The sequence below is a fragment of the Glossina fuscipes genome, unplaced genomic scaffold, assembly GCF_014805625.2.
Source record: "Glossina fuscipes isolate IAEA_lab_2018 unplaced genomic scaffold, Yale_Gfus_2 61, whole genome shotgun sequence".
Classification (NCBI taxonomy): domain Eukaryota; kingdom Metazoa; phylum Arthropoda; class Insecta; order Diptera; family Glossinidae; genus Glossina; species Glossina fuscipes.
The window spans coordinates 4,650,320-4,674,248 of NW_023998433.1; the positions used below are offsets into that span (position 1 = coordinate 4,650,320).

Consider the following 23,929-nt stretch of genomic DNA (forward strand, 5'->3'; position numbering starts at 1 on the left):
GCACCCGAGCATCCTATCTTCAGCGTGGTTGTAGACGGTCTTTTTATCTGTTCACACTTTATCGAATTGTATCTGCACTATTTTATCGTGAAGAGTTAATTTTCTCACGATTTCTTCGAGTCCCTTAGTTCCTGGCACTCCGCTGTCAGCTGCTGCTTCCACTTCTCGGCCTCGATTTGCCTTCAATGCAGCATTTTCGGCTTTGAGCTGCTCGATCTGTCGTATCAGCGCTGCCTCCTTTGGAGTGGTGCGTCCATCTGTATTATACATAGTTCTTAATATATTACCTAACATACAACGGGGCTAGAAGGCGTTGTATGAATCGTATTATCGTCCCGTTCTGTTTCCCCCGTGGTGTCCATTTTCTACTTTCTACATTTCTCCGTCTACGTCTATTTCTTCCTCTGCTTCGTCTACGTCTCGTTCTCTCCTTGCTCCTGCACATAAGTCTTTCAATCCTGACAGAAAGTGTTCGTCTATTTTGTCAGTGCTGTCAAAACCTAAGAAGTCCTCGTCGATACTCACCGCGATAGTGCTATAGTAAATCAGTGAGATAGCGCTCACCGGAGATAAAAGCTTCAGCTTCCGGGAAGAAAGTTCCAATTAGGTTATCCTGAGTTGTATGTATATTTGCTATAGACGCATTCAACTCGGAACACGTATGCATACATATATATATATAAACTAATTATTATATGAATTCACATGTCTATATATTTAATATGAAATATTTTTCGTTTATTATTTAAAATTATTATATGCCATAAGTTTAAATTTATGAAGAAAGAGAATGAAAAACAAATTGCACTAAAATTTTTTTAAGTTGCCATATACAATATTAGGCCTATATGAAAATAGAAATTACATACGCATACATAAATTTATCTTAAATGCATTAATTAGTAGTGTAATTAATTACATATCAAAATCAGCAATATTTCTATCAGTTAACATTAAGAAAATAAATCCGAGAAAAGTAATACGGTCTTATATTACTAACAAATATAATTTTGCAAAGAAAGAAGTGGCTGAAAAAAATTCAGATTGGAGAAATATTACACTTAAAATATCATTGAAGGACTGCGACTGCCATGCGACGGTGAACAAGAATGCGATCGCGGTGAACTGTCACGGCTGCAACAACTGGAGCAATAACAACTGGTAACATCCGATGGTGTTTTGCGATGATATGGTATAGGACGTTTACGAGCGCTAAGAGACAGTCAAGATGTAAAACAACAATTCGTTACATATTTCAAAACATTATGTAGTAATGAATTTCATTCTAAGTCATATAGAAAAAAAAAACTTACCAAATAAATATAATTCAAAAGAAACTAAATATTTATTCCAAATACTAAAAATTTATTTATAAAAGAATAATTCGAAATTTAAACGATATTGAAAATTTATTGCTGAATCAATAAACATACATCGATCATTTTACAATGAACTAAGATTTCAAATAATAATATTAATGAGAAATAAATGAAAAAATAATACATACATAAATATAAGTGAAAATAAAGCATACACAAATTACAATTCAAAGAAATTGAAATCTCTTAGGATTTAACATAATGTATATATGAATATATATATATATATATATGTACTATATGTATATACGATATCTCGTACATATATATATATATATATATATATATCGTATATCTCGTACATATATATATATATATGTATATATATATATATACATGATCACTTTTGATCTGAACAATCAACGTCTGCGGTCACGGGTTGATGAATAACGTCTACAAAATATAGTGAAAAAAAGAAAACAAAATAATAATTTACGCAAATAAGGCGAAAAAGGAGTTATAGACGGCACAGATCAACTTTTCAGGTTCCTTATGATGTGGTTACTTAGTACAAATTATAGGTTTTAATATATACATTTAAGATTGGTCTATGCATCTGCAAATAATCGCTCGCACACACAGAAATGATGAAATGCTGACTAGCATTAATATCTATATCTATCAAGCAAACTCTGATAATCGATCATTTTTAATGATTACTATTGCTTCTGTCATATTTTGAAAGCTGAAAATTTGACTAGTGCGTCGACAAGACCAAAATAAACCTATCTTTCTATAATATACCGCCGAAAAAGACTTAAATTTTCAAAATACTTTACATTTAGATTCAATTTTTAAGAAAATCTAAAGAAAAGACCATTCAAAACAAAACACATTACAAATTTTGATTTATATCTCATTTGAAAAAAACACACAGAGAGACTGCTAGCCAGCCAGGCGATTAGTCGTTTTGAGTTAATTTATATATGTTATGTCTGGTCTCGTCGAAATTAGATAATACTTTGGCGGTCTGAGCTAAAATAAATATACCTCTATCTTTCAGTGGTGAGTAAAGTTAACAAATTAAGAAAAGGAATTTCAAAAAGGAATAAAATACAAAATAAAAAAGGAAAAATTAAAAAATCTTGAAAAACTTCAATTTTTTAATTAATGTTTTTGCTTTTATAATACCTGGTTATCCGTCGACGATCTAAAAAGCTAGGAGAGCCGCGGCGTCGTGGTATGGAAGGCGAACGTGAGCCAGAACGTGAAGAGGCGGAGCTGCTGCTGCAACAGCCAATAATTTTGGCAACCGTTTGAAGTTTTATCTTTTGATTTTTAATTACTTACCTTGACGAACTATGAGACGAACTACGTGATGAATTGCTGGATTGTGAGGAATGCGAGCGTGAGCGAGAACTACGTCGGCTATGGCTGCGACTTCTGCTGCGACTGCTCGACGACGACCTTTCACGAAAGATGAAATTTAACGTAAACTTATTACTTACTAAAACATTAGTTAACACTTACGATCTCGTTCTTGAACGACTATTGGTACGACGATTGGTGGCACCCTCGTGATGTCGTGAACGACTTCGCGTGCGCCGCGAGCGGCTGCGACTGCGGCGGGCTGCGCTTTCGGCCGCCGCGACTGTAGCAGTTGATACCTTGGAGACAATAGTATCGACCAAAGTGGAATCGGCCAATGCAGCTACCAAAGGCTGTGAATCATTAATTTTAAATGGTTTAATAACTATTTTTGGTTTTTGTTGTAATTGTTGTTGCTGCTGCTGCTGCTGTTGCTGCTGTTGTTGTAGATAACTTAAACTATTAGCAGTGTTTGGATTGTTGTGACCGTAGGCCATCACATTGTGGTGATGGCCGACAGCTGCCAAGGAAGCAGCCATTAGAATGCGATCAGTGATTTGGGTTGAGGTATTGTTGCTGTTGCTATGATGATGATGGTGATGCTGATGGTGATGATGATGGTGTGAATGGTGGTTTTGCAGATGGAGAGCGTTAGCTTTGGTTAGTAGTAAATTGCTATTGCTAAAATTAGTAGCTGGTGTGCCACTTAAGCCCAAACTTAAAGCAGTACGATGGTTGCGCCGACCCACCAATATACTGTTGGATTGTTTGCTCAACATTTGATTATTGAACTGAGTGGCTGTAATCAGTGGGGTATTGTTAATGCGACTGGGCCGATTAAATGCGGATGCGTTATTGCTAGCGTTAGCTGAATGAGAATAGGGACCCGTTAGCGGACCTAAATTATGATGGCCATGGTTAGGGCAATTATTGGAGTGTATAATAGAAGTATTATGGGTTAGTAGATGACCAGCACCACCACCATTGGCGTTACCATTCATACGAGGTCTATAATAGAGATTATTAATACGTCTGTTGATGCCACCACCACTAACGCCACCACATCCAACGTTATGTATGGGTGGTGAACGTCGGTAGCGCTCACTGTCTCTGTCCCCTCTTCTATAGTAATTGATTTGTCTTTCTCTGTCTCTGTCTGATTCTCGCTCTCTTTCACGTTCGCGATCTCGTTTACGTTCTTTGTCTTTACTATGTAATAAATGACTGTTGCGAGTTGGGCTTGCTGTTGGACTTTTGCACGCATGACCATTTGCAGCCACCGATTGGGACTGTTTGCAATCAGCCAGCGTTTCATTGTCCTTATTAACGATGGTATTTTTGGCATTAGATATACGTGAAGGAGATCCATTCTCTTTCTTTATTTCATCCCGATTTTGGGGATATATAGCAGCCGGAGTTGCATTGTTTAATCTATAGCTACTACTGTTGGCGATGTTGTTGCTGCTGCTAGGCATGACATTATTGGCCACAAGAAAATCGTTAAGGGAATTGCGTAAACCGCGTTTTCCATAATCGGAAATATCACTTACTTCTCCGATGTTTGATGATGAGGTGGCAGCCAGTTTTTCTATGGTTTTGATTTTTTCCTTGGCCTTCGCGGCAATGCCTGTCTTCAGCTGTTCCAACATTTTAAGCTCTTTCAGTTCTCTTTCACGGCGTGATTCCTGAAATTCGTCAAGTACTGAAGCTGCTTTATCGGAGTTTCGCTCACCACAATCACTTTCATCTTCACTTTGTGAATGCAAACGCACTACGGGGGCCAATTTAGTAATACTCAAACGGGCTTTGCTATCCAAATCTTTCCTATAAGCAAGGCGTTCTTTATCGTGGTCGTCATTACGTTTGACAGATGTTTTTTGTTGTTGTTGACTGTGCTGCTGTCCTCTGCGGATATCATCAGTTTTAGATTTTTCTAATTTTTGTTTTTGGACTGAACTTTCCAATATATCGCGGTAACGTTCCGGATTGCGTCTAGCAGGCGAGTAGCTCAATTCTGAAGAGTCTCTAGACGGCGATCGTGAAATTTTTCGACATTTACTTTCCTCTTTTGTTTTCAGAGGAGGAAGGGGGGCGAGAGGAGTTTTCGATCTCTTTTCGTGGCATTCCTTCGAATGTGAACGTTGCGTTATTAATCCAGAGCGTTTATCTTGCTTTGGTGATAATCTTTGCCTTTCATTCGGCGACCCTGGAGGCGTTTCTCTTTGCCGTTGAGTCTTATTTGACTTTTCCTGTAAATTGGATAAAGAACGAGTTCGCTCTGGACTTTTCGTTATTATATCTTTTGATTTGATAGTTATTATAGATGTCATTGCTTTCTCTAATTGCTCTTTGCGTGGAGAAGGTGTTCTGGATTGGGAACTTTCTGAATCCGAAGCTGTTTCTGAACTTGAAGACGAAGACGATTTACGACGCGATAACGATTTCGTGCTATTTTTAAAAACATTCGCTGAGTGGCAACGTTTGGAAGGACTGAACACAGGTATTTTATTACTGCTTGGTTTAGCGTTACCTTTGCCGTCAGAACTGTTTTCATTATTTTTTACAAGTGCCGTCTGTCCACCGGAATTAGTTCGCAGCAGTGGTGGCGGCGTCAAAGAACTACTTTTGACTCGTTGCTTATTTTCTGGGGAAAGAGAACGCAACCGTTCTTTCTTTTGTAAATGATCACGACTGCGCTTGCGTGCGTTTCGCAGAATTGAACGTGAATCCCTTGGTGCAACTTTGTCATCACGTTTTAACACAAATGATCGTGAACGAGAGCATGAATATCGTTGCCTTTTCTCCAAGCGAGCTGAGGAACGTTCTTCTGAGCATTTTCTCTTGCGCTCTTTAAAACGATCGGCGGACTCATTGCGTCTGGACCTTCGACGTGATCTAGAGCGACGAATGTTTTCACGGTCGTAGTCTCTGCTACAATCTTTACTGCGTCTGCCTGGTGATTGGTAACGCTGACGTTGTCGAGAAAAATTATCTCTTTGACGATCATTTCTCGAGTTTCTATCGCTACGACTTCGACGACTCTCCCGTGAGGAATCATAACGTCGATCACTGTGATCACGATATGTGTGTTGAGATCGTTCACTTGATCGACCCCGACCACGGAAAGGATTGCCATCAGATGTTTTCTTTGGCGATTCATGTAATTTCTCGGTTCTTTTAGCACCTCTTTTGGCTTCATACGATTTCCGAGTGGGTGAGCTGGAAAAATGTAATTTATTTTAACAATTAATATTGAATGTTGTATAGTCTTACTTGACAGGTGAATTATCAGTGGATGGGGTACGATCTCGTTTCTTTTTCCTATCGCGTTTTTTCTAAATGTTCGAAACAAAAACAAAAGAATAATATAGATATCAAAAATTTATTTAATTTGGCTATCAAATTTTTTAATATCGAAAATTATTTTATAAAATTATTTTGATGAATTTTAATGACAGGTGCGAAATATATTTATTTCATTTGATTTTCAATTTTTTTTCTTTTAAAGATTTATTTGAAAATTAATTTCACTTTGCTTAAGAATAATGTTTGTATATTCTTTTTACATATTTTTGCGAAAAGAGATAAACGAACAAAAATATAGAAAAGAAAATAAAAATATATATATGTATACATATATATATATATATATATATATATTGAAGAAAAGAATAATTCCAGAATTCAAGACTAAATGAAAGTACTTACAAAACTACAAGAGAGCCTTTCGAAAGCTATCCTATTTAATGAAGCGCCAAGGGTTTTGTAAACAAAAAATTTTTAAAAAATTTTTCTCATGTTTTTTCTTTCTTTTTATTTTAAACGATAATGAATTTTAAAAGCTTGATAACGTAAAGAAAATAGATATATATGTGTATATACATCGTGGAAACCAAATCCAAAAAAGAAAATTTCAAATAAAAAAAATACTGTAAATTAAAATAAATAAATAAATAATGGCTTAATTTATAAATGTTTACCTTTTATTAATGTATAGAAGTGAGTTTGAATATATTTTTTAAAATTTATTCAATTATTTTTTTTTTATAAAAAAGTAGAGGATTATAAAGAAAGAAAATAAATTAAGAGCAAGAAAACATTTAAGGGACATCATGTTGTTTCATTAAAATTATTTAATATTCGTTATTTGCTGTTCAATTGATTCAAGATGCATGCATGTATTTCTCGAGTGCTTTTCTATTATTAATATTATTATTATCACCATTGTTATTATTCATATTATTAATATTATTAATGTCTCCATTTTTATTATTAATTAATCTTTAATTTGCTGCTTAAGGTCAGCGATTGGCACTCACCTTGCCTTTTTTGCTCTTTTTACGGTTCTTTTTTACATCACAATCGGAATCGCTGGTATCACCTTCATCTCCGGAATCTTTATCACTCTCTGCCTCACTCTCTGTTACACTTGCTTTGCGCTTGCGTGACTTCTTTTTCTTCGACTTACTGTAAATATAAGTTTTGAGTAGATGGTTAAAAACATCTGACACAAACTTTGCAGACATAAAAAACATGTAAAATTCTTTAAAATAAAGTAATACTTTGAAAAATTCGCATACAAATTATAGAATATCGATAATGACAATTTTTATACAGTATATGTATATTGTGTATATAAAGTGTATATTATTATAAAATTTTGAATAAAGACAACAAGTGCCGAGCCATGAACTAATATTTGAGAAGTGTACATTTCATAAGGGGAATAATTCTTAGCCAATTCCTAAGTCAATCATCAATCTTTTGCATTAGCGTCGGTTTGTCGCTTTAATTCCAATTCTATAGTCGAACAGTACCAATGAATAATTTATTAAAACTCGCCGGAAAAACTGCGTACATTAATCTTTCATGTCAATCTCAATTGTTTAAAAAGTATTTTCGATAAAAATTATGGATAACCAGAGTTCAAATGCTTCATTTGATTTCTTTTCTTCTTCTTCAGATTAACTCTCGTTTAATAATTTTTTAACTGAATATTTTTGAAAAAACAAGAGAAAAGTGTAGACGGAATTTTTTTTTAACAATTTCAATCACTTCAATTATATTGAAACGATAGATAATGCATACATTTATTGTTTGTATTTATATATCGTATGTTACACAAGCTGATAGAGCGTTCAATTAAACTGAGTCTTCAGTGAAGATTAATAAAATGAAACAAAATCTATCCAGGCAACCTGGTGCTGCAACAATGTTTGATCAAATAAAAAGATATGAGGAAGCTGTCGCAGATAACTGAAATTTGTTACAAGCGACATAAAGCATAATTTGACTAAACAAACCACTTGTTATCAAAAAAAAATATATATATGTTTGTACTTTTACACCAGATCCACATACGGGAAATATAATATTTCAAATTGTAATACTTTTACACTATTTGGCCATACATCAACGCTAACTGTACGGACTGCGTCTCATAATCAGGTAGTTCAACTTATTAACTCACAATCACGTAGTTCAACTTAAATTAAGATATAGAGAATTAATTAAGAGAAAATGTAGGATAGAATTCAATAAATAGTTTTTTTTGTTTTGTCCAATTGAAGCTGTAATATTGTAAGCTAAGGACAGAATGTTCTTCTTAAAGATGGGTTTACGGATCGGTTTAGTTGATTGTTGAACTCATTGCGATAAGCTAAAAATTGAGCAAAGAGAGTACAGACATGCTGAATAGGCTGTGCTATTCGTCTTAATTAAGAATTTGTATCCAGCGTCCATAGTTCGTCCAGGCCATATAAACGTTTAGCGTTGGAAGCAATAAAGTTTGCTTTTTCAACTCTTGACAATTTTAGCATTGGTAGGAATAAACTTTTCTAAAAAATGGAAATTAATAAGGTCACAAATCCTAAAGTATGTAATTTCCTTTTTAGATTAGTAAAATAAATGATTTCTTATCTGAAATAGGTTATGCTGCTGTAGGTTGTGCGAATTTGAACCTAAAGCAACAAATCAACAATGTAGGGAACATTATGAGAATTTTCGGAAAAATTGAGTTCTATTAAACAATTTAAACGTTTTAAGCTAGTGTATCCAACTGTCCGTGTGATGTTTGTGCAGGTGTTTTTATAGGTCGCAGTTTTCAAGATATTTTAATTTTCTGCACTAAAGTTTTTTGGCCCAAGGAAAAACGCTTCTTAGAATGGTTCGAATGGGACCTCTTTTGCTATCACTTGCCATAGAACGCCTTATTTCTAAAAGCCGTTATGTATAAAATATTGTAATTCCCAGAATTTTGAGTCAAAAATCGCTTAGCAATAGTAATTTAGTACGCTATATGGGGGCTTTTATGCAAAGCAGGCCCCTTTAAAAATGAATGAATGACTATATTAACCCTTTTACTGCCAAGGAGCGCCGTCACGGTGCTCTTGCTACTTGTGAAAAATGCCACCGACGCGATAGAGCCGATGTTGACATTTCACCTTTGGCGCGCGCAGGTGACGACCGTGTTACGGTATTCGTATTTTTATTCATTATGTTGCATTCTAATTACCTTCGATAGCATATTTTTTATATATAAAACATCGCGATTATTATTTTTTTAATAGTTTTAATTTTCATTTAGAAATGTCGGACACAAGTGAATTTTCAGATACAGACGATAGTGATTATGAGACCGATAGCGGAAGTGATATTGGGGTTCCTGTCAATCGGAGGTTGCCTGTTATTATGCAATTTGTGGAACTGCCATCAAATAACACGTTTACAAAGCAAACTCAAAGGGTATTTCTTGAAGTATGTGGACCCAAGCATGCTCTTGAAGGTGGCGCAGCCTCACTGGAGTATTTCAATTTATTTTTCACAGAGTTTTTGTATAACAAAATGGTTATCGAAACTAATCGGTATGGTTCGCAATTTTTTGAATCGCATTCAAATTTGAAACCTCATTCACGCGCGAAATATTGGAAATGGAATCATAGTATAAAATCTTCTGAAGAGAATGTTGAAAAAATTATGGATATTGATGTATTGTAACGGAAATGGTGAATAAATAGCTTGTTCATATAAATTATCTATAAAAATGCTCTTTTTTACTGGCATTTTTAGCATATATTGGTATGCCACTAAAACGGTTAAGCGAAGTGGGTTGAGGTATCTGATTTTCGGCCATGCTCGACTATAATGTTCTCGTATGTCTTTTTTTTTTAAAAAAACCTTCGCAAATTGATAAGAAAATTTTAATTATTAAAAATAAATCCAACGATATTTGGAAATATCTGAATAGTATATTACGAAATTGTTTACAATCAGGTTTTTGGATTGTTTAACAGTTTTCTCCGTCATAGTCGTTTTTTATATCATTTTTCAATAATTAAGCCACGTATTTAAGGCCATAAAAAAGAAACATATCGAAGAGTGATTCAATAACATATCCCAATCATGGAATATCTCAAAAAAGGATGATGGGATCGTAGACATAACTTGAAAACAAATTAGACAGCTCAATTATAACTAATATTTTGTACGTATCCTTTTCGTATGCAAATGCCAATCGCCTAAAGTTGCGAATAATTTTTTCTATTAGAAATTTCGAAAAAAATAAAACAAATGGTAAATTTTGTATATACTTTGCTGCTCCTGATTCTCTATAAGTTATACGTAATTCTTGCCGTAATTCTTTCTAGATTTGCACATCATACGCTTCTAAAACATGTATCTTACGAGATAGATGTTACAATGACAAATTTGCAGGATTTATGACTCGAAGTCGTCATTTAATACAACGTAAAAATGCTTCCGAGGTAAGCTCCGCTATTTATTAAAATAATTAAACCGATAAAGAGCCATGCGTAAAGTCGTGAAAAAAGTTGCAAAACGTGCTGTCAAAGCAACAACAAGAATTCGTTAATTTAAGAAGCGGCCATTTACAAATATTTTAGCAAAAATCTGGCAAAACTGATAGGTTGAACAACTTAACAGAAACGTAAATGACCTAAAGCGTTGTAATACTTGCGGAAATTTGATTAAAGAGTAGTTGGGAATACGTGTGCCGCAAAATCTGTTTCAAAATACTTATTGCTGTTAAAATCAATAAATTTATAATTCGTTGTTATCAGGCAGATATCAAGCAAATTAAATGTTTATAGTAACAAGATCATCTATATTATATGAACTAAATTTTCACATACCCTCTGATATTGGGTGATTTCTTTTATTTTCAGGATAAAAGTGGAAATGACGTATGTGTTAACAACAAAACATAAACAAAAACCACGAAAAGCAAAAGTGTTTACAGTTTTTATTACATAGGCGTGTGGGCGTATCGCTCGAAAAGTTTGGGTCCTTTTCAAATTCTCTTGCAAGTTTGTACACGATATCTTCCTGTTTGCGAACGAGAGAATGTTCACCACAGATCCTACACGCTACGACGCTTGCGCGGAAACACAGACGCACAAATGAATGCACATACTTTTTGGCACTTCGATTGTAACCATTTTTTTGTGGGTACGGCATCGCCTGTAGAATAAACAATCAAATTTTTGTAGACTTATCTGCTGTAATTTACGCTTAATGAGCAAGAACCAATTTTGTATTCTATTTGCCAAACAGAAATATTCTCACTTTACGTCCTTCAAGAGATTTGTAAAATGTTCAATACCAACTTGCGTATAAGGACTTCCAATGTTGCTGTCAAAATTGAAGAGGATAGCGTAATTTTTGCGGTCAGGAGAAAGTTTATGGACGTGCTTAAATCGATTCAGATATTGATACTGATTAAGAGTACATAAACTTTGTGGGGTCCCTAAAGATTCCTTTTGGGGGTTGCAAACGGTCTGACAAAATAAAACAAATATAGACAAAAAACTTGACTATGTAAAGCGTATTCCTTATATCCTGGTTTGACTACAACTCTCTGTTTCACTCTCCATAGACCTCCCTTAAAGATGTCAAATTAATTTCGGAAGAAAAATTCATGCAACAATTAATTAACCAGAAAGTACAAAAGACTCTTAACAGCTACAGACCGATCACATTGACTAAAAACAAAACAAAACAAATCACTGCATTTTAATTTTAGCAAAAAAGAAGAGGATTTAGATTTTAGTGGCTCAGTATGAGTCGTCTCAATTTCGGCTTAAGCGAAATATAACTTTTCTCTTGTTTTACTCCCAAAATTTGGAAATCTCAAATTTATAAAAAAATATAATAGGAAAAGGATAGTTTTAGTCCACTAAGTAACAAATTGATGCATTTTTAAAATCTACCATTCTATCAATTCTAAACTTGGCAGGTTTGGAGCTCTTAAATTTTGTAATCACACATTTTTAAAAAATTTTTTTTTTTTTGTTTTTAATTCTATAAGTAGTTTCTATATCAAAAGAAACATTTTAAAAACTTTGAAAGCAGGTAGCTACCTAAGCTTGTATATGTTAATATTAAACAATTTCGAAGTTTCATTATTTAGTGAAGCCATAGATATATGTGATATATTTAGTTTATTACTAATATTTCAACTTTATATAATGTATATTCAAATAAATTGGTGTCAAGATTTAAACAAATTTGCTTTTACCCTAATTTTAAAACACGATTTTTTTTTTTTTTTTTTTTGTGAATGTTTACCTTCTGAAGAGAAAAACACTTCTTTATACTGGTAGACTTTCGAAACAATTAAAAAAGAAAGATGAGAAAATAATTGTATTGTATTTAAAAATGTTCAACCAACGTTGTTGTTGTTTCTGTTGCAATAATAAACTAAAAACAGAAAATATTTTACTAATCGAGGGATTTCTAAAAGCAAGAGACAAATTATAAGTAATCCAAAAAAAAAAATGTAAGTAGGGGACAAAGGAAAATGTTTAATTTTAACAATCATCAACTTAGATTGGAATAAAACTACACGTATGCGCGGTCAGTAGTCAGCATTCTGACATCTTAGTTGTCTTAGTTGTCGTAAAAATAGTTTTGATTTAAGACTAAATAGAACATTTTCAAAAACAACTCATTGTTTAAAGCTATAAAGGCCGTAAACCAAAAGTTTTCGATTTTAGAAACGAGCGATGAATACGACTAAACGACCAGCTTACATCTCAAACACGTTGAAAGGACAGCGCCAGTTGCAACGTTTAAACACATGCTTTTTAAAACTGAAAGCGACAAATCTTTCCTTTTACCTAATGTTGGTTTTAAAAATTAAATTTTTTCTATCTCATTCCATAGAAAGGTTCGGTTACAACAAATAAAACGGTTAAGTTGATATACTCTTAGTTTCGAGCGTTGGGGAACAAAACGTCGACCAAGTCTAGTATATTAAGGCGAGTTCCGTAAAGCAGAGATGTTCCAGTTTCGTTTTCATCGCTGGAAGCTATATCGCAACATTTAGTCTGCAATTTTTTTTTTTGATTTGCCAAGGTTTGATAATTTAATCATATAAGATGTTAGCAAATTATTTAGAACATGTTCGGACATACTTATGAGAAGCAAATACTTAAATATTTTACAAGAATATTCCACAATCCGATGTACTATACATTTCGTAATTTTTCGAAGCTTATAAGATTAAGAACATTAATACTTGACACGTAAAGTGTTGACGACCTGAAAAAGCTTTAATTATAAGATTCAGTTTTCAGTACATTTATGCTAAAGCAAATTGCAAAAAACTCAACTTTCGGTCGTAATATTATTTCAGATGAGACAATGAGGAAAGTACGGGTGCTCTATCTAAACGGAACTTTTTATACCCCACAACATTTGTGGTACATGATTATATTAATCTTGTGCAGAAGTCGTAATTTGTAAAATAATTTAATGAAATTATTCTTATTTGATCAATTCTTCTCTTCTTCTTCTTTTGGTTCAAGGACGAATGCTACTGACAATTGTTCGGATCGAATTACTTTTTCGACTTCTCATCATATAAAGCCTAATTTTCAAAGGTCGTAATACCAATAATAACATTAAACGAAGTACTGCAGACTATTCAATGGTTAACCGCTATAGTTTTTTTTTTTGCATTTTCCTAATAGAGAGTGCAAAATTATAACTGTTAGTGGAGATTCCCATCGGACCATAATATACCCTATCTATGTCGGCTAACTATTTTTGAAATACATTGTTAGAGATTTAGACAATGTGGCAAAGGATCATATTTTTGGGAACAAAATTCGATGACAGTCTCCTTGTATAATATATAATAAAGCCAGATCTTAGAATCAGACGCATTTTCTGACGCCTGCCCCCCTTTTTTCGTATAAAACTAATACTGCCTGTTATATATTTATGTATTTATAATGACTTGAAAGTTATTCCTGTGCGTAAATAAATACACAGAAACGCACATAAACACATTAACATGGAAGTTTTATAGGTTTAAATAGAAATCTTTAAGCAGATGCGGTTCCGTATATTTAACAGATATAGTCTGCGTTGATGAAAATTAAGAGACAGCAATAAAAATTAGATTTTCAAAAAAACAAAATAGAAAAAAAAATATTTTACTTTAGTGTGTAGGTTAAATATCAAAATGAAATTATGAGGAGGAATGAGGAAATGAATTACAAATAAAATTACATTACTTACCCATCAACATTATCATCATCATCATCATCATCATAGTTATCAAAAAATTCAACAATTTTATGTTAATTTGTTTAAAGTCGTGGTTCAACCATTAATAAAATATACACATCATTTTCATATATGTATTATATTTTGTATTATACTTTGTTTATATATATATATATATATATATGTATATATATTTATATATTACATTTTACATATACATATATTTTATATATAAAAAAATGAAAAATTATTTTTCTTTCCTTTTTGTTAAAAAAAAAAAGAATAAAAATTGCTTCATTTCCTTCTTTCGCTTTTGTTAAGATCACTTGAACTTGATTGACTGGATGTAGTTTTAAATGTTTTTTTTTAAGAGATACATTTGGCTTGTATAAATAAGTAATGAAATGATTTCGGCATTTAAAGGATTATCTAAAATTTCATGAGTGTGTATGTGTGTAGTTATAGTTGGATTGAAGAGGAGCCCAAAAGATAACTTTTGTACATTTAGACAAATTTATTTTATTTTAATTCGTTAAACATGTTTTGGTATTGTGTAAAATCTTCTTAATAATGTTTGTCTTTTTTTTTTTAATCGTCTTTTTATGTTATTTATTTATTTTTTATATATTCATTTTCTTTTTTTTTCATATATATATATATATATTTTAATCCTTTCTCTTCTTTTTTCTTTCCTTATTATTAGAATTCCTTTTGATGTTTTATTATGATTATATTCAAGATATTTTTTTTATTTGATTGAAAAAACAAAAATGCAGAGAAAGTAGAGAATAAAAATGTGAAGCAATCGGTAAGAAAGAGAATTCGTTTAACACGTTTGTTGTAAAGTTTTTAGTAATTACGAAGTTAAAACAGAAAAAAAAAAAAACAAAAAAAGAGTTCAAAGTAAAGAGTAAACTGAAAAAACAAAAAACGCTACTGATTCATTGTTTAATACAAAAAGAAAACAAAAAAATAAATAAATAAATAAATAAATATATAAATAAAAATATTACTCTACAAGTGAGAACGATATGATCGATGATTCCTGACAACCCGATACCCTACACCACTTTGGCATGCTTATCAATGTTCTTTTTATCAATAATGCAAACTACGAGCAAGGTTTTATTGACATCCGATGCACATCAAAACATCGATAAGACACTTCGGACAGCTCTCATATGTGTGGGGAATGTATTTATATAAATTATATGGTAGCAGTCAGCGAAATTTTGTAAAAAACAGAAAATAAAGTAGAGCATGGAATGCTTTTCTATGTTAATTGAAATAATCTTGGTCACACGTGCGATATCGTAAAAAAGGAAATTTTAAATTGATTCTGATTCAAAACATTAGCTTATTTTATAAAATATTCACTTATGTTCAAATTTTTAACTTAAACATCTGATCCAAAGTAGTAACGAAAGCATTTCGAAATATAAAGAAACAAAGGAGTTAATAAGTTGGGCACTCGAACGAAAAAAACTTCACCTCAATCCACTTCTTTCCCCGCTATGTAACTTATTAAGCTCTTCCTTTTTGATACAATCAGATTGATGTAGTTATTCAATTCTGAACGGAAAACAATACCACTGGTGTGAGTTGTGCACGATATAATGCAGATATTATGGCATTTCTTCCAGGCTCCCGACTTGCTCCGAATTATATAAATTAAACCATTTTCAAGAAGATATTGGACCAAATGACGAAAAACGTCATGATTTAGAATTCTTTGACTTGAATTCTTGAATCACCGCAGTTTCATACGCAAACCACTCGTTCAAATATTTGCCCAAGTTTCTGCGGATATTTCCGGACGAAAAAGTGAGATAATGGAAGGTTTTAAACAAAAAAAAGACCTCGAAGAAATATATAATAACAACGCAACAAATGAAGTAACCATCAAGAATTTTAATAACCTCAAAATAAGTAATCTCTATGTAAACAGCATACACCAACACCTAAAAGTGAAATATTGTAATATGCGGCAAGCTACGATCGATCATATATATTACCAGAATTGTATACACTGTGTAGAAGATATATTGGCCCCATATGAGGCTCCACTTTAAGGTACAGGAAGTTAGCTATCCAGAAATATTTTCTATAAATATTTTTTGAGATGTAGTTACAGTAGAGGGTAATGGTGTACCTTTCATTTGCGTTTAATACAACAACTTTCTTTTTTAATTTGTGGTGTAGGGCATAATTATTAAATGTAAATTAAAAATGGAAAATGAAAATTTTTTTTAAACAGATATTACAAACATTACCTAAAAAATCTATAAACTACTAAGTTTAAAATATATGCATATATATATATATATATATATGGACATATAATATATATATATAAGACATATAATGTTATTAAAAATTCGAAAAGCACTTACCTTTCTTTCTTATGCTTCTTTGATTTCTTCTTTTTGTCTCTTTTACGTTCAGGACTAGCAGAGCTTTAACAAAATTTTTTTTGTATTAATGAAAATAATCATTTTTTTAATGCGTGCATAATTTACCTCTCACGCGTTCTCTTCTTTTTCTTCTTTTTTTGGGTTGTATGATCATCACCTGAACCGCCGGCACCAGCACCAACGCCACCGCTAACACCTCCTGTTGGTAATTCTCTTTCTTTTGATGGTGTACGTACTATGCCATAACGTTTTACGCTGTCCTTAGCTTTAGCTGACGTAGCAGCTGCTTGTTCACGTTGAGCGTCCAGTTCTTTTTGTAAAGCCAAACTTTTGGCTAAATCTTCTTTAGCTTTGCGATCTGTATCGAAACTCGAGCCTTCCACGAAATATTCAGAAATGTTAAAGGCTTCGCGTAATTTTGCGTTTTTCTTTTGTTGTGCTTCAGCTATTTGATGGGTTTCACGAATTCTAGAAACAAAAAACATTCCCTTATTCGTTAGTTTCCTCATAAGAAATAAATAAAAATTGAAAAAATCAAAAAGTACACGCTTCGACCCTAATTTTAATGAAACATAAATATTTGACTGGGTTATGCTTAGGAGTAAATTGAAGCAAAAGAATTCAAAAGAATTAAACGTGAATGAAGGAATGTCTACTCTCTCATCATGACTGCACTGGAATCAATGACAAGAATTTCTCTGATATTGATTTGATTTTGATTGATGACATAAAGGTAAGAATAAGGAAACTTTGGAAATTTTTAAATTTGTGACAGTTCTCCGGATAACAAGACAGATTATATGAGGAAAAAAGTTTAAAAACAATTTACGACTACAAAGATTGATTAGTTAATTATATACTAATGAGCAATATGCTAGTTGAAGCCAATTTTCACAATTATGCCATTTACTTAAAATGAAATTTGAATTCTTACGTCTTTCCCCACATAATATAAAGCTTGCATCACAATGTTGAACACAAGAACAAGAAAGTGCAGATCATCGATCTGAAGTTCACCTTCCTATTTCCCAATAATTGATGCGTGAAAATAGTCTATTGCAGGGAAAACCCACGAAATCATTCGCAGTATAGGGGAGAACATAATGCGAGCTATCGTCGGATACGTTACGAACATACAAAAAAAATACTAAAATATCTTCCACCAGCTTTGTCAAAATGCTTGATTATATTTGGGAATGTTTGTTTAAATAAAGAGAGTGAATTTCAATATAGATTGCCATCTTAACACGTAGACGAGAACGAATGCAAGAAATTTTATGCAATTAATCGAATGGACAACCTATCCCTACTAAATGCTTTTTAGTTCAAATAACGATGCTTTAGAAAAAAAATGACTTTCCTTGTTATTGAACAGTGGGGACTCTGTGTTGCCGATCGTTAATCTATGTTATGTAATAAAAAATTGTTAAAAATTATAAATAAAAAAAAGGAAGTGCAGAGAAACTTGAAATACCCCTCACTAAAAAGTCAAAATACCTTTTGGAAATAATTTTATTTTCATTTAAGATTTTTGTACTTTGTATTAATGAATTTAATAGCAAAGCTGTAGTAGCCGCTGTAGGCGTGGTATGTTGTTGCAAGAGTTCAAACATTTTAGATAAACCACAGAAATTAGTGGCATTGTTGATGTTGCTCGCGCCGTTCAGTGATAATCTTTCATTTAAATTATTAACACATCGCCTGTGACTTGTTTGATTGCACGAGCACATGCAGTAATGCGTGAGAGCGGTCGCAGATGTTATCTCTTTCTTTCTAGTTGAAGTCATTTTACGCTTTAACCGTTGTTTATTTAATAAGGCCTTCGTTCCTAGTCTTCTACGTTTTTGTTTTGCTAAAATCTTTTTTGATGGTTCTATAGTGAATAAGGGTTTAAATTTTCGAGCCACTGCCGCATACAAAAGTTGCTCTCTTTCTGAACTATATCTATAATATATGGATGACGATGAAGATGCTGATGCAGATTTTGAAGCTGATATGGAGGAAGTAGTTCGTACCGATTGTCTTTCTTTCTCTAATCGAGTATCATGTTGAAAATATTGTTTCGCTTTTGTTGCTATGGTTTTTTTCACAATTCTTGTCGTAGTAGCATGTTTAATTGCATCATCATCGCCGCCGCCAACACCAGCTCCACTGGCACCATCAACGATGAACGCATTAGCAGTTTTTAATTGTTTATGGCGTTTTCGACGTTTTCTAGGTTTCATCAAATTAATTATTGCCCCAGGGGGGATCTGATTGGGCAGAGAAGGAGGAATAGGTTGATGTATAATAGAATGCATATTTTATTTTAAAGAAAAGAAATTTCTCAATTATTCCCACTTTGTTCGTTTTGTGTATTTAAATTATTCTATTTATGTATTTATACATTTTTTTAATCAAAACTAAATTTTACGATTGATAAAATCACTTGATTCAAATTGAAAAAAATGTAGTGTCATTAGTATTATTATTAATTTTAATTGCTTGGAAATTATTAATGGCTTTTGTCGTGAATTATTTCAAATTAATTAATTTTTGATACTGGTGATTATTATTCTTCAATTTTATGCATTTTTCTTTATTACGGATATTAATATTTTGCTGGTACTTAATTTTAATTTTAATATCTAAAATTTCGTTTCAGCTTTTCTATTTTCTCGAACTTTTTGTTTCGAAATATTTTTTTTAATTTCTGTATACTTTTTTATATAATTGCAGCTAAATTATATTTACATTCTTCTTCAAAAATCCTTTGTTATGTATTTTCCATATTATTACATATTTCTTAGAATTTCATTGCATATAAGAATTATTCACAGTTTTTTTTAATGTATTTTTGTAACAATTATCAAAAACTTATTTTTCATTTATGTGTATGTCTATATATATACGTATATAAGTATATATATATATGCATTCTATATATGTCATATATATATGTATATATACATACATATAGAACACTGGAAAGCCTATAAGGTTCTTAGTTTCCTACTTATTCGCGGACATTGGTTAATAACGCTTGTTTTCCTTGTATGATTTTTGGGTCTTCTGGTTTAAGAGGATTGGAAGACTTGGGAGAAACTTTTACAAAACAAATTTCTTTATTACATATTTTTATATAAAATGCTGGACAGTATTGGATTTCATGTCAAATTAATTATTTAATTTTTATTCCATTTCATTTCCTTAGTTTTCTTCTTATTATAATATGAAGTTTTCATTCGAATTTTTATTTGAATACTATCTTTTTTTTTTGCAATGGAAGACTTATTTAGTGATTTGTTGCTTAGTTAGAAGTTACTGTTCTCGTTTTCGTTACTTCAATTAGTTTTATTTAAATAGTTTTCGTAGTGTTTAGTCAGCAGCTTTTTGTTTTGCTCAGTTTTAAATCTTTTAATCCATTTTGCATGAGGATTTCTCTAATACTCTCGTCATGTGAGGTTAGGGATCAACCGAGTTGAATGATTTGTAATGTTTTTTTTTTTTTCTTTATACGATTTTCTTTTCATTTATTTATTGGTTTATTTGTTATACTTTTTTTCTAATGTTATTTGTATTCAAGAAATCTATAAAATATTGATTTTTCCGAGAACGGTGACAATTTTATTGTTTTAAAAAGTTCGCATAAAAGAACTCTTCACCTTTTTCTTTCGCTTTTCGGTTATTAAATTTTAGAAAATTAAATTATTTTTGATTATTTAAAAAATTTTTTAAATTTTTATACTAATGGAAGACATTATTATATATGTATATATATTTATATGTATGTATATAGAAATACATATATTCTATTAGTTTTGTACAACTTTTGCTTTTGGAAGACTTGTGATAACTGAAAACTGCTCAGTAAGCTTTTTATTTATTTGCCGCAGAGTATTTTTTATTTCTGAACTCTCAGCTTGTGAGAATCTCTTCATAATTAAAACGACCATCTTTGATTAGGGTAGTTTTTCGCTTATTTTTGCTCCAAAAGAAAATGAAGTTTTTGTTAAGTTCTGCATTGCGTTTGTAACACTTGCAAGCCCACACACAGCCAAAGCCAATAAGAAACGTATAAGAACACGAATTCAGTTCGTTGTTGACGTTTAACTCCTTGATTTAATTTCTGACTTATATCAAGTATGTACAATCGCTGTGTAAACATTTTACAAAGATTTACAAAACTTAAACAAAATATTGTTCAGAGTAACTTATAGCATTTAATGAAAATTATCCAATTCAAATTTCTACAATTGAAATATGTAGAGAATTTCATATTTTGCCTTAAGATAGCAGGGAAGCAAGCCAAGTCCCAACAAAAATTATAAATCATTATTGGAAATAGTTTGCAGCATACAGGCTACAGTAAATATCGATCAACTGGCACACCCACAGTTAACTGAAAGCTTGATGGATTTTATATTTCTACTCGAATTATGCGAGGCTCACTCCAAGGTGAATATAACTAGTCCTTTGTTACTCTCATTAACATAATTCGTAAAAATTGAGAGCACTTCACCTGAGTAACTACGTTAGTGCATACAGTTTAGAGAATGGTTACTATATAAAATTTATTGATTATTTCACTAGAAAAAGATCTTTGTATGTTTTAATAAGCATACAGTATTTTAACCTAATTTTTTAATTTCTTATTTATTTTAGGAGAAAAAAATCGAATTTTTAGTTATTATATTATAACAAATTTTTGTACAGTTTGTTACTTTTTGATATTAAAAATAGAAAATGAAGTAAACAAACATTACATAATAGTCGTTTTAAATGGAAGCTTTGATTTAATTGATTTTTTCTTTATACAAATAAAAATATCTTGGTACATAAACAAAAATGTATTGAGAAATATACTTACGAGACTCTGCCAAACTCATCTCTTGGTACATCAACTTTGCCTTGTCCCATTAATTTTTGTCTATAGGAATCAACTTTGGCCCTGATTTCGTCTGGTATACAACTGAAATCAACGAAATAATGATTAAATTGTATTTTCTCCATTTTTATGTTTTTTTTTTCTGATTATTTTTTTATAAAGGTTTTCTACACACTCTACCTCTTTTATTTGACTTATTAAACTTCATCAGACTGTTTTTAACACGTCTCTTTTTCTTCCTTTTTACTTAAATTGTTTCAAAAATTTTGAAATAAGCCTTTGAAAAAAATTTGTTTAGTTAAAAAGAAGTTTGTTCACTTTTGTTTTTTTTTCCTGTTCTCTTTTTTTCAAATATATTTTACTCTATATATATGCGTCTATGGTTAGTATGATTCCTTCAACGTTTCCACTAGTTATGAGGTGTTGTCAAGTGTATTTGTGATAATATTGCAAGCTTTTCTTTTTCCTTCTTTTTTTTGTTGTTGTTGTTTTAAACAAAGTCAACAGAAGGAATTATTTACATCCCTTACATGACAAAGTTTTATGCTTACGACGTGCTTGCCTATATGTGGTATAATAAAAATAATAATAATCTACTGAAATGTCTTTCATACTCTCTGTTATTCTCTCTTCGAATTAATTCTTTATAAGGGTAAAAATGAGTAGAAAAGCTTTCGACATAACAATTAAAAGACAAATGCATTATTACAGCATAAAAATTTTTTATTGTACAGATTTTAATGGGATTCACCTGATTTTTTCTATTCAAAACATTAGTTATTAATTTGGCCTAACATTAAAAATTTATGTTCACACTTTTTTCTTTAAATTCTTGAATAAATTACATCAATAGAAATAGAAATTTTTTATAGATTTGTTTCTAGTTTTTTATTTCATATGGACGCATTCAAAAACGAATTAGCCACATTTCCAAATTGGATCTATTAAATTCGATTATATCATAAATTTAAATGTTTTCTTAAAATGGGCATTCTGATACGAATTCTTATTATAAACGTTATCAGGAAGTGAATACACTCTTCTATGATGATGTCAACACATGAATACTATACTTTCATTTTGGTTCTGCCTATGCGAGCAAAAATTGTCTTCCCTACAAGGGTGTTAACGCAAAAATTGTTTACTTAGCAGCATTTATGTGTGCAAAACTTGCCAAATTTACATTTTAAAAAGCTGTCAGAAAACGATCACCGCAGCTTAGAAGCGTACTTATGTAGAGATTACCTTAACACCAATTCATGTCCAAGGATTTTAAAAGTTTAAAATAATATCCGTAAGATACCCAATAGTACCCAATTTCCAAACCTGGAAAACGGCCGGAATTCAAAGACATTAATTAAAAAGTAAAAACACTAAAAATGGATTGAATTCAAATAAGAAAATTTGGAACAGATATTAATCAGAGCCATAGAAACATTGGTTGAAAGAAAGCTTTTACTTTTATATTTCCTTGGAATATTAAAACTCTCTTCCAGGGCCAATGTAATCTTTTCTCAAGCAAGCATAAAACAGACATAGAGTTTTAGGTACAAATTTTTCTATTTTAGCAAAATATGCAATCACTACAATGGATCCTTGAAATAATTATTAATTTATTTTTGTACTGACCCTTGTTTTTCCAAGATTTCTTCGAATTCCAAGCATTTGACTTCTATTTTACGTTTACGATCGTGATCTAATATTTCTCTATTAGGCGGTCTGTTTAAAGTAGCATCCAATCTTTTAATGTCCTCTTCTGTACGATAATTGTTATCTTTCTTGCCAGGGCGCACAAACGCCCAGTTACGTTGTACATGACCATTAGTGCCGGAACCACGTGGAGTGGGCAACCCAATGCCATTGTACATCCTGAATAAATGATGTTTCTTAAAAGGTCTAATTTACAAAAATTTCAGCGGAAAAATTTCCTTTCTTTAAATTTCGTGCGTTTTCTCTATGCTGCTTGGCTATAAATAAAATTTTAAAATGACAGCTTATACGTACATCTAAAGCTTCATTCTACTTACAAATTTAGAAAAATCAACGTTAACCTTAAAATAATTTCTTACTTAAAACTTAAACTTGATGTTTTTTTTCTTAATTGAGATGTAAATTATTTGGAAAATTAACCATGAATCGCTGTAAGAAATCTCAGCACACTCTTCTTATATTCACAATAACATTCGCAACAATAGTGAAGAATTACTGAACCATGTGAAGCAGAAAAGTTTAACGTTGCCACAGGTATAACAAACAAAGAAATAATAAAATTTAGCATTTTTCAAAAAACAAAGGAAAAGCATCAGTTGACTTTTACTGTACGTAACCACTTACCTGTAAACATTTTTTTTTTATAAAGTGGGGATAAACATCTCTATAGGATTATTTAGTTTTTCTTTACTTTCATTCTTAATGCATAAATATGATAT

General features: G+C 31.5%; 2 protein-coding genes across 2 annotated transcripts; both read right to left on the reverse strand.

Moving 5' to 3' along the window:
• Window positions 1-806: 806 nt before the first annotated feature.
• Window positions 807-14,257, reverse strand: LOC119637910 (serine/arginine repetitive matrix protein 2-like; the record flags this gene model as incomplete). Its single annotated transcript, XM_038034353.1, has 8 exons — window positions 807-1,212; window positions 2,511-2,606; window positions 2,670-2,786; window positions 2,850-5,906; window positions 5,961-6,022; window positions 7,007-7,154; window positions 12,273-12,275; window positions 14,232-14,257. Coding segments are annotated over 8 exons (3,660 nt in total), but the record flags the coding sequence as incomplete, so codon positions are not given.
• A 2,351-nt stretch (window positions 14,258-16,608) lies between these two features.
• On the reverse strand, window positions 16,609-23,740 carry LOC119637750 (serine/arginine repetitive matrix protein 2-like). Its single transcript, XM_038033986.1, has 5 exons — window positions 23,528-23,740; window positions 23,130-23,467; window positions 21,483-21,584; window positions 16,739-17,101; window positions 16,609-16,675 (listed from the first exon to the last, which is right to left on the reverse strand). The coding sequence occupies exons 2-5, from the start codon at window positions 23,366-23,368 to the stop codon at window positions 16,609-16,611; spliced, it is 771 nt and encodes a 256-aa protein (XP_037889914.1). The 5' UTR covers window positions 23,369-23,467; window positions 23,528-23,740.
• Between the last annotated feature and the right edge of the window lie 189 nt (window positions 23,741-23,929).